This window comes from Chenopodium album, chromosome 6 (assembly GCF_948465745.1).
Source record: "Chenopodium album chromosome 6, dcCheAlbu1.1, whole genome shotgun sequence".
In the NCBI taxonomy this organism is placed as follows: domain Eukaryota; kingdom Viridiplantae; phylum Streptophyta; class Magnoliopsida; order Caryophyllales; family Amaranthaceae; genus Chenopodium; species Chenopodium album.
The window spans coordinates 74,455,359-74,477,386 of record NC_137839.1 but is presented as its reverse complement, the minus strand read 5'-3'; the positions used below and the strand labels follow the sequence as shown (position 1 = coordinate 74,477,386).

The 22,028-nt window shown below is 35.7% G+C and overlaps 3 protein-coding genes, 1 long non-coding RNA gene and 1 other non-coding gene across 7 annotated transcripts; all 5 read left to right on the top strand.

Moving 5' to 3' along the window:
- Window positions 1-463: 463 nt before the first annotated feature.
- Window positions 464-1,204, top strand: LOC145635277 (uncharacterized). Of its 2 annotated transcripts, none has more exons than XR_014113820.1 (2): window positions 464-513; window positions 855-1,204. It is a non-coding gene; the product is annotated as an uncharacterized LOC145635277 (long non-coding RNA). The 2 variants fall into 2 exon arrangements; XR_014113819.1 differs by having other exon boundaries at window positions 472-513; window positions 847-1,204.
- A 1,471-nt stretch (window positions 1,205-2,675) lies between these two features.
- LOC145635276 (uncharacterized) lies at window positions 2,676-5,304 on the top strand. 2 transcript variants are annotated; one of them, XM_081686564.1, is made up of 3 exons: window positions 2,676-3,267; window positions 4,429-4,710; window positions 5,142-5,304. In XM_081686564.1, the coding sequence occupies exons 2-3, from the start codon at window positions 4,441-4,443 to the stop codon at window positions 5,244-5,246; spliced, it is 375 nt and encodes a 124-aa protein (XP_081542690.1). In that variant the 5' UTR covers window positions 2,676-3,267; window positions 4,429-4,440; the 3' UTR covers window positions 5,247-5,304. The 2 variants fall into 2 exon arrangements, with proteins under 2 accessions (XP_081542690.1, XP_081542691.1); XM_081686565.1 differs by lacking the exon at window positions 2,676-3,267 and having other exon boundaries at window positions 4,274-4,710.
- Window positions 5,305-5,319: 15 nt separating this feature from the next.
- Window positions 5,320-9,051, top strand: LOC145637234 (uncharacterized). The gene is made up of 5 exons (XM_081688710.1): window positions 5,320-5,451; window positions 5,570-5,680; window positions 5,799-5,932; window positions 7,379-7,576; window positions 8,605-9,051. Exons 1-4 carry the CDS (start codon window positions 5,320-5,322, stop codon window positions 7,458-7,460), a joined length of 459 nt encoding a protein of 152 aa, XP_081544836.1. The 3' UTR covers window positions 7,461-7,576; window positions 8,605-9,051.
- A 9,035-nt stretch (window positions 9,052-18,086) lies between these two features.
- TRNAD-GUC (transfer RNA aspartic acid (anticodon GUC)) lies at window positions 18,087-18,158 on the top strand. Its single transcript has one exon. It is a non-coding gene; the product is annotated as a tRNA-Asp (tRNA).
- Window positions 18,159-19,315: 1,157 nt separating this feature from the next.
- On the top strand, window positions 19,316-21,374 carry LOC145635274 (FBD-associated F-box protein At4g10400-like). Its single transcript, XM_081686563.1, has 3 exons — window positions 19,316-20,416; window positions 20,564-20,713; window positions 20,808-21,374. The coding sequence occupies exons 1-3, from the start codon at window positions 19,502-19,504 to the stop codon at window positions 21,231-21,233; spliced, it is 1,491 nt and encodes a 496-aa protein (XP_081542689.1). The 5' UTR covers window positions 19,316-19,501; the 3' UTR covers window positions 21,234-21,374.
- Window positions 21,375-22,028: the final 654 nt, after the last annotated feature.

The window sequence follows — 22,028 nt, the reverse complement described above, 5'->3', positions numbered from 1 at the left end:
TAGTCCCTTCATCAATGTTTTAGATCCTGAAAAGTTATTCAATCTAGGCTCAAGAATTTCTCGATTTGGAGTTGTGTGCTAGGAGTTATGCCTTTTGGAATTTACTGCGGTCTGCTACCCTGGTTCTATTGCAGCGGGCTGTTATTGCTCATTTGATGTCTATGTGGTGTTGTTGTGTTGAGTTGGTTGGGGTGCTAACTCTTATTTATTTTGTCTTCCCTTCTTCCATTTATTTACACATTAGTTATAAAGTTAAAATGTGGCCAATTTTGATTAATGACTTTGGATAATAACTAATTGATAATTTGCCAAAGTGATGAGGATTAATGTATATGTAAAAAATAGAGATTTGATTTCTCAGCATTCTAAAGCTAGGGCCTTATTTATTTTCTTGATTAAGATAGTTAAATGTATAAGTGATTATTTTCTTAATGAAGGTTGCTAGATAATTTGCTCTGACAGGCAAAGGAGTCAAGAACCCTCGCGTTACCATCTTGGAGCTGTTGCTCTTCGGTAAATGGACACCATGTATTACTTTATTATAAATTATAAGCAGAGTGCTCAACGATCCGCATAATTTCATATGTAGTTTATGTAATTGTGAACTTGTATTCCTGTATATACTATTACTACACTTTATGCTTTCGATTAGGGATCAATAAATGTCTGTTAACAGACAAAGCAATGAGGTATGCTTGTAAAAACAAGAAAACTATCTCAGTATTGATCTAAGCTTGTAACATACTATTCCGTATTAACTTTGTGGTAGAAGTTATATGATGACACTACAAGTGTGATATCAAGAATTCCTTTTCAACTAATATATTTGGTTTTGGTTAATTGGAGTCTTTCAGGTTGATACTCTAAGGTAGCAGCTGCAGCTCATTGCATCAAGCATATAGCGATGACAATTATGACTTCAAATGCAACAGGTTGCTTTTCTTTATCTTGTCGTTCAGGCAAAACAAAATGTGTGCTTCAAAAGAGTTCACTGATATGTAGTACGGAGTAGTAATATTGAGCTTCATAGCTTTTTGGCTTGTTCTTTTACACATTTTGAGATTCATTTTTTATGTTCGAGAATTTTCTAGGCCCAAAATTCTATATTCTTTGTAAATTATCTACTGATCGTGTGCTCTATATAGCTTGGTTTGATTCTTCTTTTGGATACATGTATAATCTATGAATATAATCAATTTGTTTTGTTCTGGATAATTTGGAGTGGAAGTTGTTGCATGTTAAATTGTTAATTGGTTGTACATTATGCTCTGTTTTTTTTTTTCAATAGTTGTACATTAAACTGTTGAAGGTGAAAAAAAGAGAGATGAGCCAGGAGGAGGGAGAGAGAGTCTTGGAGAAAAATAAAGAGATAAGGGTCAGAAGAGAAAGAAATAGAGCAAATAAGAGAATGAGGGGCAGGGAGAGAGATAGAGTGATAAAGAGGGGAATGAGTCAGGAAAAAGAGAAGGGTCGGGAGAGAATAAGAAAGAGAGGGAGGCTTACTAAACCGTTTGAGCTATAGTAGAAAAGTGGATAGGTTAGAGAAAAAAGGAACAAGAATGTGAAAGAAAGCAAGGATGAATAGAAAAGAGAAATGAGATAGAGTGATAAAAGAGAGAGATGAGTCGGGAAAGTGAGAAGGGTCGGGAGAGAATAAGAGAGAGAGAGAGAGAGGCTTACTAAACAATTCCAACTATACAAGAGAGTGGATAGAACAAGAAGGTGAAAGAAAGCAAGGATGAATAGAAAAGGGAAATGAGATAAGACGAGGAAGAAATATAAGAGATGGTATATATGAAGGAAGAAAAGATAGGAAGAACTTAAAATCAAGTTAGTGACTACCACACAAATAAGATCTCGTAAACATCAATTTATCATGTTAATAACACCCCAAGTTATGAAACGCGATCACAACCACGAATATTACATATCATCCATCGGGGAGGCACGCGCGTAGTGTGTGCTCCAGCGACTATAATCTTAAATATAAAAAGTGTAAAGCTATTCCCTCCCAACATATAATTGTACATATAAAAATTTATAAATAAATGGCCGGTACACAAATCATATTTCTCCGAACCACTTGAAAATTTTCTACTACAAAAAGTCTAATAAACTAATATACAATTCTATCCTATATTTTACATTTAAAATAATATCTACAACAATAGTATAATTTTTTTAAACAAAAATCATTAAATTATAACAAATTCTAGATAACTTCACTTAAAACAGTTGTTTTCCCATAGATATTTCCCAATAAAAACTTTATCACTACTCCTTGTTAGTACTTAATTCATGTATCTTTGCTATTACAAAACCCGAACAACAACCACGAATATCACAAAAATGAAGACAACCACGAGTTCTACTTATCTTACCGTTGGGGGAGCACGCGCATCGCGCGTGCTCCAACGACTAGTGGGAATAAATATATGGGAATTTAAAGTCTCATGTTTGTTTTGTGGGAATGGGAATATAAGTAGGGAATGAGAATGGGAATACAATGGGTTTATTCCCATGATTTTATTACTTAGGGGGATAGGTAATAGAGATGAGAATTGAGAAATGGATTGAAAAGACCAAATTGCCATTAATTATAACAAAGACAAAATTATTTAACAAGGGTATTTAAGTAAAATTCATATATATTTCTCAAGTTATGCCAAATGCATACCAAACAAAGGATTGTATCTATTTTATAAATTCCCAATCAGTTATTCCCATTTCCATTCCCACGTGCCAAACGCCATGTTAGTGTTCTTCACTTCTTCTTCATCTTTTTCACTCCTCACTTTTTTTTTTTCTCTTCATTTTTATTGAGATCATGCGTTTCTCATGATCTCAGTTTGTTAGAGTCCTTGCCAGCTCAGCTATAGCATTATTAGATTATTGCTGTATTATTTCCCTAAAAAAAAAAAAAATACCTCACCTGTAATCTAGATTCTTCATTCAATAAAATTGACTTCTAATTTTCTCTCTCTTAGTTCATCTCTTTCCTCTCTTTTCTCTCTGATTTTCGGCTTTATATCAATTTTTTCTGTAAATTTTTCTCTCTCTTCAGTTTTGCATTACGTGCGTCATACTTCAGCGACATTTTCTGTAAGTTTTTTTTTCCGATTTTTTTTTTTGTTTGAGGTTTCTCTGCCATTGAATATGAAAATTACTGATTGTTGTTCATTTCTGCTTGAAATCGCTCTCATTTTGTATCGATGTTAGTAGTTTTCGTTGGATTTAGTTTGCTCTTTGCTTTGAGGTGCTACGTTTGTAAGTTTCAACTGATTAATCGTTGATAAGTTGAGAATGTTATTTGTTTGATTTGTAACGAGTTTTAGCGTCATATCTAAGTTTTCTGTGAAAATTTCTGAGCATTTGTTTAGAAGTCAAGCTTTGATGTCGTTTATTTGATAATCATTCTTATTACATGAAATTGATGATTCTTTCGAGCTTCAAATCGTTCAGGTTCTGTTTATATTGCGAATCAGACGATTTCTTGTTTTTATCTGAGAGAAGTACGGATTAAGCTAAGAGAACAAGAGAGAGATTTGTTCTCTCTTGTTCTACTTTGTCCCGCGAAACTTCTACTCTAAGCTTAAGTAATTTTAGATTAGAAAGTTTGAGTAATTTTATACTCCTTAGTAGTAACATCTATACTATTTCAGAAAAAAGGTTTTCAAACAATATTTGCTGGATTACATGATACCTGATCCATGTTTGAGGTTTTTTTTGCGGTTGAATTTGAAAATTATTGATTGTTGTTCATTTCGGCTGGAAATCGCTTGCATTTTGTATTGATTTAGTAGCTTTCGCTGAATTTGGTTTGCTCTTTGCTACATTTGTAAGTTCGAATTGTTTAATCACTGATTTGATAATCGAAATGGCGTGTGTTTAATCGGAATGCCTAAGTAAGCTGAGAGTGTGATTTATTCGATTATTGACGAGTTTCAGCGTCGGATCTAAGTTTTCTGTGAAAATTTCTGAGCATTATTGTTTAGAAGTCAAAGCTTTTATGTCGTTTTATTTGTTAATCGAGTTGAAAATCTTTTGATGAACTTATTATTCAAGATTGATGATTTTTTAGAGCTTCAAAATCGTTCAGATTGTGTTTGTGTTGAGAATTAGACGATTTCATTGCTACTGGAGAGAAGTATGGATTAGGCTAAGAGAACGACAGAGAGATTTGCTCCTATTTGTCCCGCGAGTCTTCAACTCTAAGCTTAAGATCAATTAGATATTCCCGTCTTCCCGATTAACTTGGATACGATTAGGACTTTGAGATACAGTAGAAGTTTCCTGAAAAATTTCTTTTATGAATATGATGATAGGTCAGGTTATTAAGAACCATTGTCAAAATCATGTCCAAGAGCAATCTCCCAGATCTACTCAATACGGTTCTTTTTTAATTTCCTCTCTCTTTTTTTTTTGTAGTTTAATTTGAGTATGGAAGGGAGCAGAGCCAGACGAAAGTCACTGCCTCAGTTTAATGCAAGGTATGCAAATGTAGCAGAGTCCAAGGAAGAGGTGTGTAACACCCTCTTACAAGAACTCAACTCATCTTATCGAGTTGTACGACTCCAGAAGGAGCAGCAGTATCGACTGAATGACATTGCAAATGTGAGAAGCTGCCAACGACTAAAGAGGAGGAGGAGGCAAGCTTCTGGTCAGCAAGGAGGGCCTACAGGTCAGGGTCAACAATATCAAAACACAGAGGTAATAATAATTATCTACCCTCATTTTTGTTTTTACCAATCCCACTACCTTAAACACACCCAGTTGAACCCCCAACAAACTGCCACCACCACCTTCGTCTCCTTCCTACATTCCAATGGTGGGTTACAACTGGTAGCAGTTATGGTTAGGTTTGGGTGTTGGTGTTTGAATGAAATGGTAGCCTAATGGTGGGGTATGGATGGTGGCTGCAGTGGGTTGGTTATTAAACCCTCTTGATTGTTCATGGGTCCACAGTATTTGATTGTTTTCCTTGGTATCTGACTATCTGTAAGAAATGTGAGAAACGGAATGTACAATGGAGACAGGTAGTATATGAAAAGGAAAAGGAAGTACTGTACGTTTTTCCTGTTTTTTTTTTTTTTCTTTTTTCCTTTTTTTCGAACTTACGTTTCTATAATGCTGGATTTCAGGATGATGTGCAAGGAGATGGCCATTCTTTTCACTCCGTAGATGGCAATTTTGACAATTTTGATGAAGAAACAGAGGTAATAATCCACTCTTCTGATAATGTTTGATTGTGTATTTCCACTTATATACTTTAAGAAAATATTATCACTTGTTAAGTTTCAAGTACTTTGACTATTTTTAATGTTACGTTTTCAGTCTACTTCTACTAGGGGAAGGGGAAGAGGAAGAGGAAGAGGAAGAGATGGGATACCACTGCGACAGCCCCAGGTGCTAGGAGATGACGATCTTGTTCGCTCTAGAGAAGAAACAGAGGTAATAATCCACTCTTCTGATAATGTTTGATTGTGTATTTCCACTTATATACTTTAAGAAAATATTATCACTTGTTAAGTTTCAAGTACTTTGACTATTTTTAATGTTATGTTTTCAGTTTACTTCTACCAGGGGAAGGGGAAGGGGAAGAGGAAGAGATGGGATACCACTGCGACAGCCCCAGGTGCTAAGAGATGACAATGCTGTTCACGCTGAAGAAGAAACAGAGGTAATAATCCACTCTTCTGATAATGTTTGATTGTGTATTTCCACTTATATACTTTAAGAAAATATTATCACTTGTTAAGTTTCAAGTACTTTGACTATTTTTAATGTTATGTTTTCAGTTTACTTCTACTAGGGGAAGGGGAAGAGGAAGAGATGGGATACCACTGCGACAGCCCCAGGTGCTAGGAGATGACAATCTTGTTCACTCTGAAGACGAAACAGAGGTAATAATCCACTCTTCAGATGGCTTAAGGTGAGCTTTACATTGATTTATACTACAATTCTAGAAAAAAAAGGTTTGCAGCAACAAAGCTTCACTACTTAGTTTGACCGCTTATGCTTGAAAACAGTTTCAAGCTCAGATGGTACCATGACCGTGGGTATCCTTTCTATGAATTATCCAAATCAGAAAAGAACACTAAAAAACCTCATAAATGGTCACACCTTTTAAAAGCAATTTGTAAAATTTAAATGAAATAAAAGAAGCCAAAAGTTATTTGGCTTTTCCCAAACCTAGCACAAGTGGAGGATACATTGGAACAGATAAGATTAACAATAAGTCTATGAGAAAGAGAAAATTATGATCATTAGAAATATTAATCTCACACAAATAAATTAGGACAACATCTATTTGACGATCTTTTACAATAACTTGCAAAGCTAAGAAAGTGTATTTTATAGCGCTAAGACAACTGATAGCATATAATAAACTGTACAGGTACCAATGCATAAGAGTGATTACAAGAACTACCTTATAATTAATGGATTGGATGATGTCAGTTCTTCACGTAGCACAATTGTGTTGCTGTAATCATCTGAGGGCAAAAACAAAACCAAATCAGCATAGAAAATGATAAAGTGATACTAAATCACTAATTAACCATGAAATTTTTGTATAGAAAATTTCAGCTCAATTAATGGCTTGAGATTACTTCCTAGTTGATGTTTATCATTTGTTATAGTTGATATGTATCATTTTCCATACTTGCTATTTGAACTTGTGTTTGTTTGTACATTTACTTGTTCATGCTTTCATGTCAAATTCCAGAGCATATATATGTATTACGGTCCATGATTCTAGTATATAATATGATTCAATAATGTCATGAGATGAAAATTGAATAATATATACTGAAAAAATAATGGAGAAGTTTAGAAAGAGACCCAACCTCTCTATATGTCTCTCTGTCCCAAAGAACACAGTAATTTCTACAAACTTAGAGGAGTTAGAGATATGTCTTATATTGTGAATTTGTAGGGCAACAGTACAATACCCAAAGTAAGGGGAAAAGGAAAAAGACAAGGGTCCTCTCCTTTAGGGAAGGAAAAAAGACATCATGGCATGGTCTAAGTGTCTAACCACTCCAACCCCTTCCCTCTTTTCAACTACAGAGTACCTTTTTCTTCCTAATCTAATTAGAAAACCCAAATCCTCATCTCTGTTTGTCATTAATATATTATTATCAGAAAATTTCTAAGACCACAAATGCTCTACTGACATTGTCAATCACAATCCTCATCTATGTTATTTGCAAATATTTATTAGAAAATTCTTAAAACCTATATACTTTAAGAAAATATTATCACTTGTTTTCTTGTTAACTCTTTACATATCTATTAGAACATTATAGGGAGTATTAGATATGTTAGTTGTAGCTTTGTTATTTGAATGTTATTTGATTTAATGTTATGTATTAAGTCCACTAGGGGAAGAGGAAGAAGAAGAGCTAGAGGAAGAGGAAGAGATGGGATACAATCGCAACAGCCCGGGCAGCCGCTGACCAGAGCAAGAAGCTCCCCTCGATTTCAGGAGGGGGTGCAGACGGAGGGGGCGGACGGGGGTTTCGGAGATGATGATGATAGAGATGTCTCACTTCCTTCGAGAGAAGTAAGACAGGTACGGGTACGGGTATCCGATGTCTCTCCGATGAGCTTTCTTTCCCTTATGTCCCTTTTATGTTGTTACTTCTTAGGTGTCATCTTCTTACCTTAATCATCTTTAGTTCATGCCTCTCCTTTTGTATTTACCCTTGCTTAATTTATTTATGCATGGTTTTACAACACTTGTCATTTTTTAATGCTTATGTTACTTACTCTTGGTTGAGGTGTCATTGGATTTCATGGCTCTCTGTCCTTTTTTACTGTTTCGGGTTTAGTCTGAGGTCAGTTTATTTGAGTTTCCCGCCCTTTCTTAGCTCTTCTATATATAGGTCTAGTCTTGGGTGCTTCTCTTCCATTCGTACCATCTTTTGCTTAATCTTTCTCTGCTTGTTTAGTTGTCAATTCTCTCAAATATCCATCCCTCCTTCTAGCTATGCTTCTGCAGTCTCATCCTTTCCTGTTAGTCATTCCAACCGTGTGCTCCAACCAGACTATCAGGGACATGTCGACCCTAGTTCTGGAGTTGGAGGTACTGCCTCACCCCCACACCAGCAGGTTGTTGGAGGTAATCATCTCTAAGGGTGACCCTCCCAAGTCACCCTTAACAGAGTTTTCAGCGGATGGAAAGTTGATAATCACACCTTGTCCAATGATGAGGTCTCTAGGGTAATGGAGTCTTAACTGTTTGGTTGGTAAGATCTTTGGTGATGTTATCCCTCTTAGAGTTATACAAGGTCAAATTAGAAAAATCTGGGCTTTAAAAGGTGATATTTCAGTCCTTGCTATGGGTAATGAATGGTATCTTATTGAATTTAATAACAATGAGGATTTCTTGGAGCACCCTGTGCTCTTGGAGCACCCATGACATTTCTTTTTTTTTTTTTTTTTTTTTGATAAGAAAAATACAAAAGTTAGTTAAGTCTTCTCACAAGACTATACCACCCATGACATTTCTTGGGATAATCTTTCAGACCCTTTTCTTTTTTTACCTTCAGTTATTATTCAGATTTTGTGAGCTTTTATATCTTTTGTTTTTATATGCAGATTAGCCGGATTGGATGCTCTTATGAGACTTTGTACGTTGCCTTTGGTTTACTACTATCTTCCCACGTGTAGGGAGCTACTTCAGGTTTTGTTATATTCACAATGCCAAGTTCCACCCAGCTTTCTTTATCTAGTTTGTTGTATACTTTGGCTTAGGAGTTGGTGCTTTGCTTTCTTAGTCAGTTTGCTTAGTTTGTTTTCACAACTTCTTTTATTTTGGCCTATTTTAGTTGGCCTCTTTTATGCATATTGCACTGTACTCCATTGCAGTCCTTACTTTGGCTATCTCTTTTTGGTTGGTTGTATGCATGCTCTGATGGATTTTATTCACTATACTTTCTGTACTTATTGCTGTAATGTAAGCTATCAGGCTAGCCTTTCAAGGCCACTGACCATGTATTTTGGATACAATTGCGACGTTCTTGTTGAAAATTTGAAAGTTCAGTATTTTTTTTGTCGTCTTGTTCAGTGAATAGTCCATGAATAATGAGTTGGAATATATGTGGGGCTAAGAAGTCCCAAGCTATTAGTGAACTTATTTTTATTCGGAAAAAATTTAATCCGGATATTTTATTTGTTAATGAAACCATGGTTTCTATAGTAACAAGTCGGAGATTATCACGAACTTTAGCCTCCGATGAAATCCATTCTATTAACCCGAATGGCCACTGTGGAGGAATGTGGATTTGTTGAATACCAAATGTATTACTGTACATAATATTAGTTTTTCTCATCGGTTAGCCCATCTTCGTATTACTGATAACACTTCAAATTTTGTTTTTGAATTATTTGGTATTTATGCCCCGGCCCAAGAAAGTCAAAAGATGGGTTTTTGGAACCCGTTTTCCCAGCTTGTTCAATCTTGTTCCCTTCCTTGGTGGATAATAGGTGATTATAATGAGTTATTGTGTTTGGCAGACAAGAAAGGAGGTGTTTTGCCTTTACCTCGTAGGTGTTAAAAATTGCAACGTTTTGTACAGATTACGCAAGTCGTTGACATTCGTCCTATTGTTATGGCCTTTTCTTGGAAAAAACAGATTCATACACATTTAGTGTATGAACGTTTAGACAGATGCCTAACTAGCTAAAGTTGATCACTGCAATATCCTCATGCAGCTTTATCTTATGAATCTTTCACATGTTCTGATCATAGCCCAATTTGTCTATATCTTCAAAATGGAGGTTTGAAAAAGATATCATCTTTTCGTTTTCAAAATGTTTGGACTCCGAATTTTGAGGCTTATGATTAGTCTCAAAGAATTGGGCACATAGATTAACTGGTTCCAGGTTCTTTTGCATAACTCAGAAATCAACTCGGATTAAAACTGATCTCAAGCATTGAAATTTTAAAAAATATGGTAATATTCAGTCAAAATTGGCCACTAATCAGGAAAAACTAAAGAATGTAGAGGAACAGCTACAGGCTTTTCCCTTTAATGTGCACATTAAACAGCATTTACTGCGTCTCCTAAAGCAAAGGGAAAAATTACTGTTGTTTGGCAAGAAATATTGGGGGAAACTAGCTCGTAAATCTTGGTTAACTCAAGGAGATAGAAATTCTCGATATTTCCATGACACGATGAAATATTGAAAACATCGATCTCAAATCTTTAAATTAAAAAAGGATGATGTAGATGTTTGGGTTGATTATCCTACAGAAATTACTCAACTGTTTTTTGATGAATTTTCCAAACGTTTAAAATCAGATTATAATTACTCAAGACCTATGTCTATACCATGGGTTCACCTTGTTATCTCTCTCTCAGATAATGATGCATTAACCAACCCTTTTTCTGATGATGAAATTAAAGATGCTTTCTTTGATATGTGCCCTTATAAAGCTCCTGGTTTTGATGGGTTTGGACCCGAATTTTTTCAACATTACTGGCCTATCATAAGAATTGATGTTTGCAAAGCTGTACGGGGGTTCTTTTATAATGGTATTATGCAACGCCAACTTAATCACACGCTCATTTCTCTTATTCCGAAAATTGATAATCCGACTAAGGCTAGTCAATTTCGACCTATTAGTTTATGTGCGACATTATATAAAGGAATTTCAAAAATTCTGGTTAATTGTTTAAAGCCTTTTTTAAAGAAGATCATAAGTCCTTACCAAAATGCTTTTGCCCCAGATACGGCTATTCAAGATATACTGAATATTTTTAATGTCAAAAAATAAAACAGGTTGGTTGGCACTTAAATTAGATATGGAAAAGGCTTATGATAGAGTTGAATGTGATTTCCTTTGGGCAACTCTATCGGCTTTTGGTTTTAACGATACTTGGATCCGTTCGATAAAGGGATGTGTTACCTCCGTCTCCTATTCTCCAATAATGAATAACAGTACTATTAATATGATTATCCCTTCCAAAGGATTACGCCAAGGAGATCCTTTATCACCAGTCTTATTTTTTATATGTATGGAAGTTCTCTCGAAGAAGCTTCTTTCGGATTCTTTAGATCGAAAATCTGGTATAGGTTTTAAAATTGCCTCATCTGCTCCTATTATCCCTTGCCTCTTATATGCAGACGACACGTTATTATTTTGCCGTGCTACTCCAGCGTCTTGTTTTCACATCCAAACATACTTAATGAATTTTCGGCCATGTCTGGTCAACTGATAAATTTTCACAAGTCCTCTATTATTTTTATTTTTTTTTTTTCTAAATTAGTCCCTTCCTAAAAAAAAAAGAAATTTGGCTAGTTATTTTCATATGACTCTAAAGTCTTTTTTGGGTAGATATTTGGGCGTTTTATTTACAACCCGATCTTTTACGAAACAAAATTTCCAGCATTTAGTAACTAAAGCATAACAGAAATTGAACAACTGGTCTTCTAATACAGTATCCAAAGCTGGGAAGACTGTTCTCATACAGAGTAATTTGGAAGCTTTACCTTCTTTTTCAATGTCCACAACCCGCCTTCCTAAAAGTATTACTATCTCATTGGATTAGATTATTAGAATTATTTTTTTGGAAACAGTCCCCACAAAAAATGGAATCCCCATGATTTCGTGGGATAAAATTTGTCAGCCCAAAAGTTATGGTGGTTTAGGCTTGCGTAAGACTGAAGCTGTGAATTTGGCTTTTTTAGCCAAGTTAGGGTGGAAAATAATCTCAGACCCAAATAATCTTTGGGTACGTTCGGTTACCGCTAAGTATCTCACTAAACAAACCTTCTTTGAGTATAGGCCTCAGCCAAAGGACTTTAAGATTTGGAGAAAGATTCTCCAAATCCGCCCTCTTCTTCTTAAGGGACTTCGTTGGAAAATTGGTAATGACACTAGTGTTCTTTTCTAATTGGATAATTGGTGTTCTTCTGAAAATATTATTACTATGTTAAATTTAGATATTTCAGATATCCACACTCTAGATCTTACTGTGGATGAATTTATTACGGACTCTAATGAGTAGGATGTTACGGCCCTGTCTCTTCTTGTTCCTAATAATTTAGTCCAGATTATTCAAGGCATCCCTCTTCCTTCCTCGTCTATCCAAGATGAACCTTGCTGGGGTTTGTCTAATACTGGCGATTTTACTGTAAAATCTGCTACTTGGTTAGCCCATAATATATCTTCCCACACTAAGTGAGAATTTGCTTGGATTTGGAAATTAGATATCTCTCCAAAATTGAAAATTTTTGTTTGGCAACTTCTTCATAAGGCTCTTCCTAATAGAGCAAATCTTGCTCATCACCAGTTGGACGTTCCCAGTACATGTCCTTTATGTAATTTACATGTTGAAACCCAGGATCATATATTCCTTTCATGTTTGTTTACAAAACGTTTTTGGACTGCTAACCCTACTACTAATTGGCTAGGCCATGTTCCTCTTGATAATAATTTTTATCATCTTTTCAGGATTTTACGTGGGAATTTTACTTTTTCTGTGATTAAAATTATTAGGAAAATTTGTCAAAAACAACCTTTTAAAGTGTCTATTTTATTAAAAACAACCTTTTAAATTTTTTTTTGCAACTTCAGACCACATTATAAAATTTTTTTACCAAAGACAACCTAATGCTAGTTTTCGGCGTTGACTCTATTTTTCCGATGTTGACCACGAGTGTGTGAGGCACGTGACTTCATATATTGCTAATTATACCCCTTTCCCCTCCAATTAACTCCTATTAAAACCCTTCAAAGTGACAAATTACTTTGAGAGAGGAGGGGATTTAGTACAAGTGAATTGGAGGGAAAGGGGTGTAATTAGCAATATATGAGGTCACATGTCTCATACACTCGTTGTCAACATCGGAAAAATAGAGTCAACGCCGAAAACTAGCATTAGGTTGTCTTTGATAAAAAAAAATTATAATGTGGTCTGAATTTGTAAAAAAATATTTAAAAGGTTGTTTTAAATAAAGTGAACACTTTAAAAGGTTGTTTCTAACAAATTTTCCAAATTATTACTTCTATGTGGAGTATTTGGAAAACCAGAAACACAATTGTTTTTCAGAACATGAATTTCTCTTCTATGGCTATTTTATCCCGTGCCCAAAAAATCTTTCACGAATGGAAGTTGCGCTCTTGTTTGGATTCTATGGATAATCAGTTAACTCCTTCTCCTTCTTATGCTAATCCTCGGACCATTCGGATTTTCTGGTCTCCTCCTCATCATGGTGTTGTTAAGATAAATTTTGATGGCTCGGTGCGTGGTGGCTCAGGTGCTGCAGGTGTGGTTATCAGAGACCACTTCGGTAATCATATTTGTAGCCAGTCTTATAATATTGGCACAAGTACGCCTCTTATTGCTGAGGCTACTGCCCTTCGCAATGGCCTTCTTCTTTCCCGGTCCCACAGTTTTCCTCATATTTTTATTGAAGGGGATAACTTACTTATAATTAATATTTTGCAGGGTAAAGCTCAGTGCCCGTGGAAGATTCAGTTACTGCTGGAAGATATTAGGAGCTCCTTCGTCTTTTCTTTTCCGTCGAGTCCAGGCATATCTATAGAGAGGGCGATAGAGCAGCAACTTATGTTGCTTCTTTAGGTCATTTCATGCATACGCACCAAGATATTGATCCTTTTTTAGATAGTAAATTTTCTTTTTTTTTATTACTTCATATAGGTTGAGTTACAGTCTTGAGAGAAGACTAGCCTAACTTCTTGTATCTTTCCTTTTTTTTTAAAAAAAAAAAAATCTAATTATTCTAAAATCATGATGTTATTTTTTAATTTTGTTATTAGGCATGGGCTTAATGAACAAAATTACTTACTACAACAGACTGACAGAGTATGGACTGGGCTAATACCATAGAATTCATGCGAGTTGACTTTTACTTAAATCAAAGTACAAGATCAACTTAAACCAAATATAGGGTGAAGGATTGAAGGCCTTGCCTAACTTGGATTGTTAACGTGGGATGCTAGCTACTTGGCTACTTATTGCACATCATCGATTACATGTGCTAGTGAGCCTTGTGCTCAAGCTAGTCATGCTTGAAACGATCAAAAAATAATTGTGTATGTTGGGCTCGTGTCAAACTATTGTAAAAGAGGCCCAAGCATGGCCTTCATGTAAGTGATCCCATTAATACTTTTTTTTGTTAATTTGCTAATCGATTAAAAATAGATGGTTGTGTGTAGTCTGACACACAAGCACTCATTATGCTTGTGTGTTTTTGAAAATAATGGCCCTGTTTGGGAGAAAGCTGAAGGCTGAAAGCTGAAGCTGATTGAGTTAGCTGATTTTGACTAGCTGATTTTATTAACTGATTTGACTAACTTATTGTATTAACTGATTATATAAAAGTGTTTGGTAAATAGCTGATAGCTTAAAGGTGATTGAGTATGTGAAATGACCAATAAGCTAATTGTGGGGTAGGTAGTTTAGATAGAATTTTAAATTAAATGAGGTTATAAGTGTCATTTCACAATAATTAATGAATAAGCTAATAGAAAAAGCTCATAAAATGAGCTTTTTCAAAAAGAGCTTATTTAGTGGAATAAGCTCTTTCAATAAGCTTACTACCAAACACTTGTATTAGCTTGTTTGACTAGTCAATCAGCTAAAGTTAGTCAAATAAGCTAATATACCCCCAATAAGCTAACTACCAAACAGGGCCAATATCTATGCACGGGTCATGCCCCGACGTGGTGCTGGATCGAGCTAATTTGCCCTGGGCCTTAGTGTGGCCTACATTCCACCCCAAACCATGCCCAACTCAAGAAGGTACTTATAAGGCCCCAAATATAGAAAAAGTCTTACACAAGTAGTCAATGGCTGTTATTAAAAAACAAAAGGTTGGAGTTCAAGTTGGGAATGGATCAACGCAAGACCGCAACTACCTAACACAACTTGGTTCACTTTGTCCAACTATCAAGTTGGGAATGGATCAACGCAAGACCGCAACTTACCCTTTTTCTTTAATTTTATTTGGGGCCCTTCAAAGATCGTTAGTGAATGCTTCTTCTATTCACAGGTTAGTTAATTGTAAGAGGTATCATAGTAAATCTAAGCAAGTTTTTAGTGCAGGGTGTATATTTGTCATGAAACAGTGGTATGAGCGGTTTGTGAGCATAATATGTATGGTCTGTATTGGTATATAATAGATTAAGTCTCTTTGGTGATATGATGACATTATCCATGTGACATTATGTATGGTCTGTAGGTATAATGAACTTGAATGTTCAAATGGAATTTAGGACGATTGCTATTTGATTTGGCTAAGATGATTTAAGTATTAGAATAGATCTGTGCATAGAACATGGGAGTTGTTGCAATAGATGTAATTCGGTAGCATATTGGAATTAAAAGGTATTTGATGTGAATTTCGAAATAAAACAATGTTACATTGTAGGTCAAAGTCATTAAAAATAATGGACGTGTTAAACCCAAAAAAAAAAAAATTATTGAGTGAGAACTTGTAGATTGATAGTGTAGTAGTTGTACAGTGCATTTTGAGAAGTTGACAATACTTTACACGCTTATCACCTTCATATTAGAAGGTGGATATACATAATGGTCAATTTGATGGATATAATTTGTGTGTATGATTATGGGAATAATTAAGATTTAAAAGGACAAAATTAGTGAATGATTTAGCTAGTAATAGATTTATTTATTTGAGCAAACAAAATATCAGTAATAATGTAGCTAAAGTAGCTAATCAGCATAGTTAGAAAGACTAATAGCGTGATTTACTTACAATTTTACAAACAATATGCAGGGGTAACATCTGGTTGTTGTGAATTGAAATGGTTACTATTTTGGATGATGGCAGTGAAGCTTTTAACGTAAATGTAAGGGTTAGTGAACTTGGGTGTGGTGATGAACCTGACATTGATCCTTCAAGAATATGTGATCAGGGAGCTGTGCCAAACCATGATGCCCAAAACACACCTAAGACCCCCGGGTCTCCTGATTCGATTGGTGTTAAAAATCGAACGCCAATCAAAACAGTCGAGACAACAGAGACTGGCGTGGGTAGTAATCACGTGAGCGTGGTTACGTATGTAGAACCCCCAAAAGTGGGAATGATTTTTATGAATTGGCAAGATGTAGAGACGTACTACAAAGAATATGCTGAGCAACAAGGTTTTGGAGTGACAAGGGCACAAGGTGTGTATTCAAAGGGCGAGGGAAGAAACCGAATTGCTACAACATGGAGGTGTGAATGCTGGGGTAGGCCAGATATGAGGGCGATGAGGGAAGCAAAGAAGAGGGCTAAAGCTATGGAGGTGTCAGGCACGGGAGGAGTAGTAGGGGGGATCATATGTGGACCAATTAAGGCAACGAAAGCGGAAATCAAAAAAATGTGAGTGTCAGGCAAAGATATATGCAGGGGCTAATCCATCGGGGGGGTGGGTGATAAAGAAAGTGGTGTTGGAACATTCGCACTTATCAACACCAAGAAAGGCCAAGCTTGTTAAGGAGTACATCGAATGAAGAAATTTACGTCAACAGCAAGGAGGAAGTTTCTTACCTTTTTTGAACAAGGTGTGCAAGTTTCGCAAATTCATGGTTGCATGGCGACCGAAGAAGAAGGACCAGATAACCTTCACTTCACGGTGAAAGACCTGGAGCATGAGGTGTACAAGGCAAGAAGAATGAAAATGCTTGGGGGGGGGGGGATTCAGTAGCTATGATGTCTTTTTTCAAAAAAATGAAAGAAGGGAACCAGAATTTTTATCATGCACAACGCTTAGATGAACAAGGTAGGCTGAAAGATTTCCTTTGGGTTGATGCGCAAAGTCGGGCAGCGTATGTGGAATTTGGTGATGTGGTATGCTTTGATGCTACCTATTTAACAAATGCGTATGAATTACCATTTGTGAACTTCGTAGGGGTAAACCACCATGTACAATCTATCTTGTTGGGATGTGCATTGGTTACGAGGACTGTGACACATTTTCTTGGGTATTCAGGAGTAGTTATCTTGTATGAATAACCAAGCACCTCTTGCGATTCTTACAGACCACGCAACGACAATGAGGAAGCCCTTAGAGGAGGTAATGCCCTCAACTAGGCATCGCCGGTGTATTTGGCACATTATGAGGAAAATTCCAAAAAAACTTGGGAAATGTGAAAGGTATAATGTTTTGCAACTTAATACTATTCATTTGAAATCATTGATTACTTAATCTAAAAATTGCAAATTTTGTTGCTTAGCAGTTGGATGAATGCTTGAGTTTGTTTAAAATTGGTTCAGCAAAAGAACTTTGTTTAAAACCGGTTCAACAAGAGAGCTATTATCGGAGAGTAGAAGAAAATGACACTTTTTTTTTTTTTTTTTTTTTTTTTTTTTTTGGAAATCAAGAAGAAAATGACACTTAAAAAACCAATTGCACATTAATTGTTCACATGCATGGTCAGCATGGAGAAGAATTTTTCATCCAAGACCAAGATCCTTTTTTTAGCACCATTGAATTAACAATATATAAACAATTATTTTAATATCTCTAACAAGTCTACCAAAGTCATTGTAGTATAGTGGTAAGTATTCCCGCCTGTCATGCAGGTGACCCGGTTCGATCCCCGGCAAAGGCGAAGTTATTTTTTAGTACTATTGAGATATTCCTTATGTCAAATTACACACTTTGACCTTTAACACTTTTTACAACTAATCACGACTTCTCCCACTTTAAAGTGAATAATCACCGACGGTGGTCAACTTGCAAGAGATAGGATTCTGATTCCTCGATTTATAAAGGAAGCATGTCAAGTAATTTAAACAGGAAGAGGTACTAGCTAGTTTCTCTTTGCCCTATCCTATAACTTGTTATCGTTCATTTTGTAACCCAAACTTTTAACTCCTGTAAACACATATTTTTGTTAGACCTCAAAGCCTTTTCCACTTCATTATGACTATTAAAAGTAAACCTGGGAAAAAACGTGCTAACAAACAATCAACCTTGCTAATAAAAAAAATATATAAGCCTTCATATGTATTTATGGACAAGGTCTTACTTATAAAAAGCAAAAAATTGTAGTGATTTTGATTACTATAAACTGAGACCTAATTTACAAACATCACAAGTCGTTGTAGTATAGTGGTAAGTATTCCCGCCTGTCACGCGGGTGACCCGGGTTCGATCCCCGGCAACGGCGTAATAGTTTTTAATTTTTTTTTTTTGGAAGAACTGTTGACATTTTATTATTTAAGTTCATTCGGCTAACTCCATTTATTTATTTACTAGTTAAAAGGAAAAAGAAATAGAGTCAACAATAAAAATATAAATACAGAAATAAGGTAACTGTTGGTAGCCAATAAAAGTTGTTGGTTGGATATAATTGGCCTCAAAAATTAAAATAAGTTACACGATAATTGGCGAATTTTTGGACAAGGTCATATTCATGAGGTGTGCAGCTCATATCTCATACTATATTTGTGATGTTGCACTAAGGTTAACTAGATTTTCATGGACTATATATTATGGTATTATAAGATGTAAGGACTTATATATTCTCTTAAATGAGTCATAAATTGAAATGGTCTTCTATAGTTCTATACATGTAATACTCCTTATGTTATTATAATAAAAAAAAAAAAAAAGAAAAAAAGAAAGTGTAGGAGACCTTTGTGTGTAGGACCACGAAACAAAATTAGATGCACCGAATAAACAGTAAAAAAGAATTTGTGAAAAACGGGTGTGCATGCACTTCATTTTTGCCCAGACTATAAAAAGCATATAAGATATAACCCTTAATACTTTGTACCTAGGTGCGATTTTTTAATACTGAGTGGGTTGTACCAACACGGCATGGCACCAGGTCCATCTAATGGGCTATGTCTTGTGTCCCTAGGTCATGTTTGTAAACACTGACATGGAACACTGTGAGCATGATAGACGGTCCATTACTGATTTTGCATAAATATTACTTCGTACTTGGTATTTAAGACAAGTGACAAACACTTAAAATAACATATAGGACTAGCCGTAGAGTGTATGGTGTATGGCACGACTGTTGGGGTCCGTTCCATCAATAAATTCATGGCTCGGACCCATTGCCATGCTTAAGGCATGTTCTCTTTCTTATATAAGCCCACAACTCCACAAGGTCCCAAACTAGACGTTTCATATCTCTATCTTTAGGTTGTTTGATGGGACAAATTATTGCTAGTTTATTGGGTAGCTCATCTTCCCTCTGCCTAGTTGACATTAAACATCTTTAATTAAGGAGATTTGTCCTTGTCTTTAATAAATCAATTTTTGGTCAGATTATTTTATCATATTATATGATGACCTTTTCCTTGCAAATTTTATATTATTCATCATTCATCAGCTAATGAAATCATAGCTTCATGGACAATCAGCCAACCTTTATAAGATTCCTGAAAAACAATTTGTAATCCAATGTGCTTTAACTTATACAAGTGCTATAAAATGCTAAGAAAATGCAAGTAAATTTGAATTTTGCTCTCTCTCAAAAGTCAAACACAACCCACCAAAATGGAGGAGGAAGCTAAGGATTTAATCAGTGATCTGCCTGATGCTGTTCTTCATCTTATTTTCTCTTTAATCCCAACCAAATTCGTTATCACGGCTTCTTCGATTTCCAAAAGATGGAGACAGATTTCTGCTGATCATCTTGAATATGCCAGTAACTTAGACTTTGTACAAGAGTTTGCCAAGCATCAGAGTCCAAATCAGTTTGCTGATAACCTTAGCAGAATCCTCTGCATCAACAAGTCTGAGAAAATCGACAAGTTCAAGCTATTGTTCAGCCCGAGAAATGAAGAACACAAGTCAAAAGCAATAAGTTGGATTAGATTTGCAACTTCAAGGGGTGTTGAAGAGATTGACTTTGATTTCTGCAGGCATATTTACATCCACTTCTTGTCGAGCGCCCATGTTATTAATAAGAGAGAGGTCTTCGAGTTGCCAGACTTCCTTTTTGACACCAAAACACTGATAACTGTGAAATTGAGCAGATGCATATTAGGCCTTCCAGAAGAATATGCCGGTTTTGGCAGCCTTCAGACTCTCTGCCTTAAAGAAGTCCATGTAACTGACAGTATGCTTCAAAGTCTGCTATGCAACTGCAAACTGCTTGAAGTTCTGGTTCTCAAGGAATGTGGATCGCTGACTTCGATCAGAATTCTGTCTGCTACACGTCTGAAAAGACTGACAGTTTACGAGTGTTATAATGCCTCGGTTCTTGAGATTTCTGGCCCCAACATCCGGTCCTTGCTGATTAGTGCAGGCCACTTGGATGCTTATAGAGTGGAAGACATGGTGAATTTGGAGGAGGTATTTATTGGGACTCGAGGCGATGAGTTTGGTGGAGTTTTCTATTTGTTTATGAAGATTTTGTCAGACCTTGCACATGTCAGATCTCTCAGCTTATACTTTGGACATCTTGTGGTACAGTTATAATACCTTACAATTTGATTCATTATTCGTTTATTAACACACATCCTTGTTATTTTGGGCTAGGCTAATACAAACAGCTAACACGTTACACACTGTTACATTCTAGCCTAACTCGATTTAGTACCTGTTTTTCTGCAGCCAAGTTTGATCAAAGACTTTCAGGTGAATTTCAGAAATTTACAGGAACTACAACTTGTTAACAGCCCATTATTCGGACTGTTCAACTCTGATGTCTACTGCTTTTTTAAGCACTGCAGTTGCCCTTCTTTACAAAAGATTTCCATACAAGTAAGGCCTAAAATTTTCGATACTCCCCTGCATATTTTTTAACACCCTTGTATAATATCTGCTGTATCATTACTTATTTGATCCGATTTTGTAGCTTTCGACTGTTTCAGAGGAGGAAGACTTCATCTGGGAGTTCCGAAAGCCTTATATCAAACCTGTCGACTGTATTTTTACCTATCTAAGGACTGTCACATTGTCCAACTTCAGAGGAACTAGTTCAGACATTGAACTTGCAGAATACTTCTTGCTAAGAGCCCCAACATTGGAATCAATGCTCCTTATTACGCCTCAAAGTATGAATGCCAAAAAATCAACGGTATCAAAGGACGAAGTTTCATGTTCAACATCAAAGAAAAATGTGACCAAGGTGATTCAAAAGGGTATTTGTGACATGCTTTACAATAATCCTTATAAGGCATCAGCAGCTGCTGAGATTAGACTTTGCGACAACAGTGATGAGCGCGACAGTTTGTTATCTTTTTTCAATAGGCATCATGTTTCTGATGTCTACCTCAAATAACTTTGAGTATTAATCAGAGCTTTGGTTGAGCCTTTTTTTGATTATATATATTTTGGAATTTCAGAGTTTCTTCCCATAAGAATGTCCTCAAAAAGTGTTTGATGTTTCTATTTTTGTGTGCAAGTATATTATTACTACTAATGTTGTACATAAAATTTGTATAAATTACAAATTATTATGGTTTAGCCATCATTTATTTGGGCAGAGTTTACTCATATATATCATATATGCACACTCTTGATATTACTTTAAAAATGCTTGATAGTTGCATAGCTAATTATTTTATCTTTGTGTGAATCAATAGCAATATATTTGTAGCCATATTCTTTTACTATGTACTTCCTTGCAAGAAATTATCCAATTTGATGTCATCTTTACTTTAAAGCATACAATTGTAATTTAATGATGTTACTTAAAAACAACACAATAAACATTATTCAAATTTAAAAACAACACAATAAATGATGTTACTTAATTATAGACCGAAGATTATTTAATAGTGTAAGTTGAACTAATAATGTGACGTTGGACATGGTTCAACAATGTTCCTGTGGATCCGGAGGAACTTGACATCTCCAAGTAACAAAAAAATCACAATTACACCTTCCGCAACACCAGTGAACGAAGTTGCAGTGATCATCTACGTCTCGGCAGGATTGAGGAGTGGCGTTGTCGACACCGATCTCATCAAGCATAATGCTAGATACAGGACCAAGAGAGCGAGCAGCCGAGGTGGTTTGAGGTGTGGTTGTTAAAACCACAACAAAGGTTAGTATGAATATAAGACTTACACTC

Bases quoted from the DNA above. Each gene is read 5' to 3' on its own strand.
- LOC145635276 (XM_081686564.1), top strand. From the start codon at position 4,441: ATGGAAGGGAGCAGAGCCAGACGAAAGTCACTGCCTCAGTTTAATGCA. The intron at 4,711-5,141 runs GTAATAATAATT...GCTGGATTTCAG, and splicing joins AACAATATCAAAACACAGAG to GATGATGTGCAAGGAGATGG.
- LOC145637234 (XM_081688710.1), top strand. From the start codon at position 5,320: ATGTTACGTTTTCAGTCTACTTCTACTAGGGGAAGGGGAAGAGGAAGA. The intron at 5,452-5,569 runs GTAATAATCCAC...TTATGTTTTCAG, and splicing joins GCTCTAGAGAAGAAACAGAG to TTTACTTCTACCAGGGGAAG. The intron at 5,933-7,378 runs GTGAGCTTTACA...TTATGTATTAAG, and splicing joins CACTCTTCAGATGGCTTAAG to TCCACTAGGGGAAGAGGAAG.
- LOC145635274 (XM_081686563.1), top strand. From the start codon at position 19,502: ATGGAGGAGGAAGCTAAGGATTTAATCAGTGATCTGCCTGATGCTGTT. The intron at 20,417-20,563 runs GTACAGTTATAA...GTTTTTCTGCAG, and splicing joins TATACTTTGGACATCTTGTG to CCAAGTTTGATCAAAGACTT. The intron at 20,714-20,807 runs GTAAGGCCTAAA...CCGATTTTGTAG, and splicing joins TACAAAAGATTTCCATACAA to CTTTCGACTGTTTCAGAGGA.